This window comes from Pollicipes pollicipes, unplaced genomic scaffold, assembly GCF_011947565.3.
Source record: "Pollicipes pollicipes isolate AB1234 unplaced genomic scaffold, Ppol_2.1 Scaffold_4002;HRSCAF=4701_pilon_pilon_pilon, whole genome shotgun sequence".
Lineage (NCBI taxonomy): Eukaryota > Metazoa > Arthropoda > Thecostraca > Pollicipedomorpha > Pollicipedidae > Pollicipes > Pollicipes pollicipes.
The window spans coordinates 35,136,986-35,145,748 of record NW_023596420.1 but is presented as its reverse complement, the minus strand read 5'-3'; the positions used below and the strand labels follow the sequence as shown (position 1 = coordinate 35,145,748).

Genomic DNA, 8,763 nt, shown 5'->3' with positions numbered 1-8,763 from the left:
TGAGGATAGAAGCGGGAGGGAGACGGCAGCACACGGAGGCCATGGCCATCAACAGTGAGTCGGCAGCCGAACACCGCGGCAATGCTACACTCAAGTGAACCCCCCCCCCCCCCTCCCCTTCCTCTGGAAAACTGAGTACGCCTACGGATGGTACATCTCCGTGCATGGTAAACAGCCACCATACTTCATCTATAGCGCATAGCAGCATTGCATCGAAAAACAGATATGCTACGCCTAGCGTCCCTTTCACCACCTCAATAGGCACCCTACCCGGCTTATGACGACTGTTTTGCTTTATTATTGGCGTTACCTGAAAACCAAGCAGAGCACCATTTCCTTTGTGCAGCATGCACTGTATCAGTAGGCTTGGTTGTCCCACCGTTTTGCATCTCCTGAATACGCCCATGAAATCTCAGTTTTAAATCTTATAATGCATCAACTCAAAAGGCATAACCACTTTGTGTCGGTTAAGCTGAAAACGGCTGATAAACATGACAGCTGTGTCGGATGAACAATACTTAGTTGCCCCCTTTGCTCTTTTATGAAACTTTTCAGGAGTTGTTAAAGGAAGACAAGTGTCGTCGAAAGAATATGAACGTCGCGCGCATTTTTCCATGATTAGTCCAGTACTATCCCAATATCTTCTTTTTTTGTTCCCCATTCATATGGTATGTTTCATGCTGTCAGCATTTCGTTCTTGACCTTCTATCAAGTCAGCAGTATTAGCTTTCGTTGTTCCCAAATCGGCGGTACATTTACTAAAATTTGAACGCGGCAGCGAAGATAAGCATAGCCTTACATATGGAGCGCATACATACATTCCGGTACAATTCAGTGAGGTTGCATGCAGCAAAGCGTTGTCACAGAACAAAACTGCAAAATGTCAACATTTTCGTTTTCTTTATCTGCCAGCTTTAAACTTCGTTGCTCTTCGCCACAGATTATGGCATCGTCTATGATGCGTCGCTTTTCTTGCTAAGCCCTGTGACTTCAGAGAACAGAAATGTTCGTGACGAGATTGTTTGATGCTTGTAAGTGCAATATTCCAGCTTTGATCCCACAGGAATAGAGTGCACACACCTCCCACCCCATCTGTGATACATCAGGGATGCCTTTCACGAATACAAAGCATGTTGAGTCCTCCCGAGATTATTTTCGACGCGTTGGGCCGTTGTTAGAAGCCCATGCACCTGGCTAAAAGATGCCTATCATGGTAGGTCTCATGAAGCAACAAGACTCATTCTGCTTACGTCTTATCCCTTGAAAACTCAGCACAAAGACGGTAGTAAAGGGAATATTTGGTCTTAGTGCTAAAGGCGTACCAATGTGCACGTTGGCCTTGGTTCAAAAAGGCTCGGTTCATATATGTCAATCGTCTGGCAGGCAAACAAACATAACATCCGAATGAAAAAAATACGGACAACTTTCAGTGAAACGCGCATGTTGACCTTGCTCAACCTATCCAGGCATCTAGTGAACACCAACTGAACACCAACACCACCCACATGAACACCACGTACGGTCATGACAAGACAGAATGCCAAAGGTCAGCAGGTGTACCGTGGGCCGCCCACCGCGTGTACGTCACGAAAAGGTCACGCCCACATAGCAGTGGAAAACATGAAACAGCACACCAAATTTGACATTCCCAGCTCATTCCACTACCAGTGCAGCCCATCTACTGCGTGAGAGGCGGTCCGAATGGATGAGCACGTGCTGCTACCAATCCTGACGTTGACCGCACGCACGCGAACCAGGAGCACCGGATAACTTCACACGCTCCAAGCGTTCGGGATACCGAACGTCCGCCACGCGACGCTTCGCAATCACCGGCAATGGTGAAGGGTGACAAATCTCCTGCACATTCGCCACGAGTCGTCCAGCGCAAGCCTGGCACGAATAGCTGCATGTCCAGACACCAGTCGTGTGCTTTGAACAGCGTAAGAAATCGAGCCGTTCTAGCTCATCTCATCATTGACACGGCCCATTGACACGGCCATTGACACATTGACGCCTATTCATGAAGGGATCTGCGCGCGCGCCTGCTGACCCTGGTCCTGAGCAAGGTTATACGAGGCGTGTGTATAGATGAGATGCAAAGCCTCCGGGTACCCAGTGTGCCAAATTCCATCGCATGCATGGAACAGCACTCGTTTAACAGCAATAATCTGTGGTCAAGAATGAGTTGCACGTCCAGCGTGAGCATGCTGGCACCTCGCATCTGAGGAAATCCGTTTGAATACGTTTCCCTGTCACCACTTCAATGCGTTGCGCTGCCACCGCTTGGATACGCTTCCCCTGTCACCGCTTGGATACGTTTCTCGGTCACCGCTTGGATACGTTTCCCTGTTGGCGCTTGGATACGTCACCCTGTCACTGCTTTGATACGTTTCCCTGTCGCCGCTTGGATACGTTTCCCGGTCACCGCTTGGATACGCTCCCTGTCACCGCCTGGATACGTTTCCCTGTCACCGCCTCGATGCGTTTTCCTGTTACCGCTTGGGTACGTTTCCCTGACACTACGTTGATATGTTTCCTGTCACCGCTTGGATACGTTGCCGTCACTGCTTGGATATGTTTCCATGTTATCTTGTATCGTCAAGAACAGGACCAACGAGCAATCGAGGCGCGAAATATGTCCGGCCCAAATAATGTGGATACAAATGCGCACGAGTGCATCATGCGCATTCATCGACCTGTTTGCTTTTGAAGGCACTATATTGCCAAACATGCAGGCTGCCTTCCCACGTTCCAAGCTTGTCAACCGTAGCTCGACGCGATGGTGTCCCGGAGGTGTTTCAAACTAAAGCGAAGCACGCGCCTGGCGGGTCCACCGAGGGCCGCCGGCTGCCCTCGACCCCCGTTTAATGTGGGCCACGTCGGCGGTCATGTTCCCATGGATAAACAACCGCTGTAGTCGGTCGTTTGACCTACACCCATGAAAGTTCAAGTCTGACAGGGCTCCGGGGTATTGCGTGTGGTACGGCACGTGACACGGCGCGTGGCACGTGCCATTCGGCATCGGTCGGTTCGAAATCTGCGCCACAGTCGTTTCACTTAGCCACTTCACCGGACGGTGGTGGTTTGGTGAATGGATTGAGCGACTGCCATATGTGAAATATCATTGCACTAGAAGCGTGCAAAGCACACTTCTAGTCACTTCGATTTTTAAATGCTCTTTGTGCAGCACGTTAGGCATGCACTGCATCATGAAGCTCATAAAAGACATTTATTCATTCGGTGTATTGTCGATGATGATCGAAAATCCTGAAAATGCGATCGGTTTCCATGGTTTGATATCCGTGGAGGCAAACCGATAGATCCATTCGCCCGTTGGTCCGCTCACATGCCCTTTATCATTTAACATCGGATATCAGTTTGAACGAACGTTGTCTCCAAACGCGCGTCATGCATAGGTCTAGGCACTCTGGGCTATACAAATGACAATGGGGCACACGTGCGTTAAACAATTCGAGTTCGGCGTCAAATAACTTCATGGTGACTAGATGGTGATAGGTGGCAAAGCGACTCATCAAAGTTGCAGATCTGGCCTGGTATGAAGCTGCTTTGCAGCGAAACTATGACGATGGGCGTTATCCCTAATGAGAGTTAACACACCAAGCAATTTACACTCATGCGTGCAAAATATGACGTCTGACCACGTATTCAGGCGTTTGCATGCATTTAAACACACGAAAATAAAGCAATGAAATATAAAAATTTGTCGCACGTGCAAAACTTTGGTACGACACACCGACTGTCATATCACGACTCGGCATGGGCAATGTCATCCCAACATGTGGGCGGTTATCGCGCAAGCGACAGCGCACTGTTACCGCAGCCGCAAGGCCTCCTCAGACATGTATGGACCGGGAAGCCGAGGCGCCACTTTGAGGTTTCGGTTGGTCCTGCGGGAAGAAGAGGACAGACGCAGCTGTATTCCGTCTGGCACGGAGGCAGGTGACCTTCAGCTGAATCCTGAAAAGCACGTGACGAAAACGGTATTCGTGCTTACCTTCGCAGGGAACCGTCATTAATGACAAACAAACGGTATGTTTGTCATTTCGTTCAGTTCGTGGAAATAGATGGAGTGTCTGTTTTGTTTTTACATTGCTTTTTTGTTCAAAAGTCCGCATCCTTAAATGCGGCTTGGCTTGCAGAAACATCATTTTGGATCCAAGATACATACGCTGCGGCACATGTTTTAGGGACAGTTTGACATGTTCCCTTTGGTACGAATCTTCCTTTTGCGCAGTGATAATTACGTGAATTATTTTGCCTTCATACGGGCCATTGGCACGCCAGTATCACATTTTTGTACTTCCATTATGGGTAAGCTTTATTCCAGTGTACCGACGTGAGGCAAAGCGCAATTATGTGACAAGCTTCCAAAGTGTCCGTTTTTCTTCTGCTTAATTTTGGAAGAGAATAAATCCGCTTATTGGTATAAACATTTTCGATTGTACTGGGAAAGCTTGAAATGAAAACTGCCCCTGTAGGGTCAAACGCTTTCTACAGTAAGGTGCGCAGTTGGATTAAAACACGCTCCAACAATGCATTTGTAGTCTGTGTTGGCTAGAAGATTTCCTTTTTCACGATAATTTACCGTGAGAACGTAAATCAAATCTACCATGGGTGTGCGTTCATATTCCATAACTTAGGCATGAGCGTGGTTGGAAACAGCAAATCAACCAGGCATATGAAGTGTGAAAATTTCAAAATACGCCGAAATTACACCATAATTCAAATGTCTTGTTGTTGCTGGCTTGGCTTTTCACCTTTGACCCCGACCGTCTGAGGCAGTTGAACTTAAGCTCTCCGAGCTTCCAGTATAGACTTCGAACAGTGTCAGGGTGGCCACCAAGTTTTCCAGGTTGGTATCAACTGCAGTGTCAAGTATATGCAAGTAACTGACAGGTGATCAACAGAAGACCTTCTGAAAATCATTGGGGTTCATCAGATCACTTCGTCGCCAGTAGCAGCAGAATTCATGTGAGTCAGGTTGTAAGCATCTAACCGATACTATAAACCGACACATTTTTAAATCAATGACCTGTGTGTTTCATGTGAGCTGCAAAAGCACACAACCTATGTCAGACTGATCAGGCAGCCTGACCGGGACCAAAATTTACCTTGACCTTAGCTGACCTTAACCTTTGACCTTGGAAATGCAATGGTGTCGCTACACAGTGTAATGAAACTTGCCTTTTCTTGGTGCCGGTTGCAAAGCTGTGTTTGATATGACTGTCGCTGGATTCGGCGCTAAAGACGTGCATATATTTTGTTGATTTGTAGGTTATTCTGTGCGATCCGTTATGTCATCAGTCACCTTAAATGTACAAGCTCTGCGATTACAGTGTGAGAATGATTGGGTCCATTGTTTGTCTCCTTCATTTGTTTCGGTCCAACCAACAGATCCCAAGGTATCAGGGGGTCTTAATCCCTCCTTCGCGGTCGGCGTGGTGAACTGAGTGAATCCTCTGCCCCGTGTGAAAAGCCTTACCCGTCTTAATCTCAGTTTCCCAGGTAGCATCAAGTCACAAAACTTGGCACCACTTCTTCGTCGCTGAGCAGCTCAATTGCCTCGTCATATACCTATGAAAACAGACAAATGGCTTCAGTGAGCCGGCATCATGGTCTTCCTGGCCAGCCCCACCTTATCATATCCATTTTGCATGGTTATCATGAACTACAGTACATCTTCATTAGCTAAATGTTCGCTTTTCTATCTACCGTTTTGATACCAATGTGATACCAAATACATATAAAAATATTGCACATATTCCAAGCGAGCACAAGCACCTCCAGTGCTGCGCGACACCACGTGCACTCCCCGACGCATCTGGGCAAACACCGCCGCAGGCTGTCAGAACGCGGCGCTTTCTCCACTTCCATAACGGAGTCGCTCTTCACGCGGTGAACAATGATCGGCCAGCAGCGAGCGCCCGGCGCCGGCGCCGGTCCTCCATAGGCGCCCGGCGTACTGAATAGCCAGCCGCAATATTGCACGGGCCGCCTGCGCTCAAGAAGAAAGGCCGTGTTTGCCTGAGACAAGTGTCGAGTCACTCTGGGGCCCAGCGAAGGCGTGGAGGCAAAACCGCGCGTCAGGAACATCGCCTGGCCGATGAGCTCGTCAGGTGACCAGGCTGGAGCGTGGCGACCTTTATTGCTACTCTAGCCCGAGCCTCTGCGTGCAGCCCGCTGAGCACCTCCCGCTTAGGAGTGCCAGAGGACGCACTCTAGGAGTTTGAGTGCACGCCTCTCCGTACGAGGCATACCGCGCCGCTGGACCGCAGACACAGTCAGTTTGAGGAGCGCACTGTTCAGTAAAAGCACACGTGCGTATGCTAATTAGGATCATACGTATGACACGGCCTGGACGATGAGCACGTCAGGTAACCGGACTGGGGCATGATCTTTACAGTACAAAATGACTGTTCATCAACTGTTGAACCCGACACATTTGTAACAGATAGCAACAGCTTTCCAAACTAAGCAGTTTCGGACCTGACCCGAAACCATATCCTAGTAGAACGGCATGTGCTGGTTCGGCCGAGCGCAGTCTTCTGTCGTTGCTCGGAAGGGGGCTGCACAGGGATACACACAGGGCACACACATACACAGGACTGTACAGCCTGTGCAGTGCCTCACCTCCAGCCAGCTACAGGACACAGTCCGTGTGGTGTCTCACCTCCCGCCAGCTACAGGGGACAGTCCTGTGGTGCCTCACCTCCTGCCAGCTACAGGGGACAGTCCTGTGGTGTCTCACCTCCCGCCAGCTACAGGGGACAGTCTGTGTGGTGCCTCACCTCCCGCCAGCTACAGGGGACAGTCTGTGTGGTACCTCACCTCCCGCCAGCTACAGGGGACAGTCTGTGTGGTGCCTCACCTCCCGCCAGCTACAGGGGACAGTCTGTGTGGTGCCTCACCTCCCGCCAGCTACAGGGGACAGTCCTGTGGTGTCTCACCTCCAGCCAGCTACAGGGGACAGTCCGTGTGGTGTCTCACCTCCCGCCAGCTGAAGAATACGGTCCTGTTGTGCCTCACCTCCCGCCAGCTACAGGGGACAGTCCTGTGGTGTCTCACCTCCCGCCAGCTACAGGGGACAGTCCTGTGGTGCCTCACCTCCCGCCAGCTGAAGAATACGGTCCTGTTGTGCCTCACCTCCCGCCAGCTACAGGGGACAGTCCTGTGGTGTCTCACCTCCCGCCAGCTGAAGAAGACGGTCCTGTTGTGCCTCACCTCCCGCCAGCTACAGGGGACAGTCTGTGTGGTGCCTCACCTCCCGCCAGCTACAGGGGACAGTCTGTGTGTTGCCTCACCTCCCGCCAGCTACAGGGGACAGTCTGTGTGGTGCCTCACCTCCCGCCAGCTACAGGGGACAGTCTGTGTGGTGCCTCACCTCCCGCCAGCTACAGGGGACAGTCTGTGTGGTGCCTCACCTCCCGCCAGCTACAGGGGACAGTCTGTGTGGTGCCTCACCTCCCGCCAGCTACAGGGGACAGTCTGTGTGGTGTCTCACCTCCCGCCAGCTACAGGAGACGGTCCTGTGGTGCCTCACCTCCCGCCAGCTACAGGCGGCGCGGCCGCGACCGCTTTCCGTTCAGGGGATAGCCAAGTCTCTGAAGTCCGAGTCGTCGACGCTCACGCCCTCGTCATGGTCGGCCAGCAGGGCGTCAAAGCCGTCCGGTAGCTGGAAGTCGGTTAGGTCGTCCAGGCCGTCGAGCGGGTCGGCCGCGTCCGGAACTGCTTCCAGCAGCATGACGGAGGCCGGCGGTGGCGGTGGTCGCTGAGTGGGCTCATCGTCGGCCGACTGCCCTCGCTCCAGCAGCGCGGCCAGCGCCCGGATGTACTGGACAGCCGCCCGCAGCAGCGTCACCTTGGTCAGCTTCTCGCCGCCACCAAGCAGCAGGCTCGGGATCGAGCGCTCCAGCATCTCGAACGCCGAGTTGATGTTCTTCATGCGGTCGCGTTCGCGGGCGTTGGCCGTCTTGCGGCGGTACTTGCTGAGAGGCGGCGGGCGCGTGCTGGGCTCGGGCGGACGGTGGTGCGGCTGGCCGCCGCCACGCTCCTGCTCCAGCCGCCTCCGAAGGGAGCGGGCACGCAGGCTATAGGGGCCGGCGGCGGCGCGGCGCGCCCCGTCTTCGCTCGTGGTCATGTGATCGGGGGTCGCTGCTCAGCCCGGCTCGGCCCCGGCTCCGGCTCGACTGCAGCCGCCGCTCGGCGCGGCCGCCACCGGCCGCTCTGCGCGTGGGCGACGCGAAGGACTCGCGGCCGATCAGCTGGGCGGTCTGGGCATTGCGCAAGAGCCGCGCCGGCGGGTGGGCGGTACCCGCCACGGCGCGCGTGGGCAGAGCCATTACCAGATTGGTGTGTACTTATCTCACGAGGTCTGTCTCACCGGCTCAGGATCGTTCGTCAGCCGCACTTGGCAAAACCTGGCTACAGGAAGTGCAAGTGCGAACCCGTTTCAAAACATTGAAGTCGTGCGGTATGAATCGGTTGAGCATAGTACTTGCCTGAAAAACGTGGAACATTTTGTGTCGTGCAACTGCATGCGCTTGCAGTTATGGTGCAGTAAAAGTCAAGAGCTACAAAAACTGGAGTTAAAAGTGAGTCCGAAATTGCAGTTTCTTATCGTCAGAAGTTTTGCACGGCCCTGCAACAACATGCCAACCAATGCCACCTAGGTTTCCGACATGCATCCGGCTAGTTTTTTCAGACGAGGGCGACCTCGCCGGCCAGTTTCAACCCACTCAGCAC

At 52.7% G+C, this 8,763-nt stretch overlaps 1 protein-coding gene across 2 annotated transcripts; it reads right to left on the bottom strand.

The window, feature by feature from the left end:
* Positions 1 to 3,243: 3,243 nt before the first annotated feature.
* LOC119093594 (protein atonal homolog 1) lies at positions 3,244 to 8,180 on the bottom strand. Of its 2 annotated transcripts, none has more exons than XM_037216568.1 (3): positions 7,562 to 8,180; positions 5,504 to 5,595; positions 3,244 to 3,978 (listed from the first exon to the last, which is right to left on the bottom strand). In XM_037216568.1, the coding sequence occupies exon 1, from the start codon at positions 8,156 to 8,158 to the stop codon at positions 7,604 to 7,606; it is 555 nt and encodes a 184-aa protein (XP_037072463.1). In that variant the 5' UTR covers positions 8,159 to 8,180; the 3' UTR covers positions 3,244 to 3,978; positions 5,504 to 5,595; positions 7,562 to 7,603. The 2 variants fall into 2 exon arrangements, with proteins under 2 accessions (XP_037072463.1, XP_037072464.1); XM_037216569.1 differs by having other exon boundaries at positions 3,244 to 3,908.
* Positions 8,181 to 8,763: the final 583 nt, after the last annotated feature.

Bases quoted from the DNA above. Each gene is read 5' to 3' on its own strand.
- LOC119093594 (XM_037216568.1), bottom strand. From the start codon at position 8,158: ATGACCACGAGCGAAGACGGGGCGCGCCGCGCCGCCGCCGGCCCCTAT.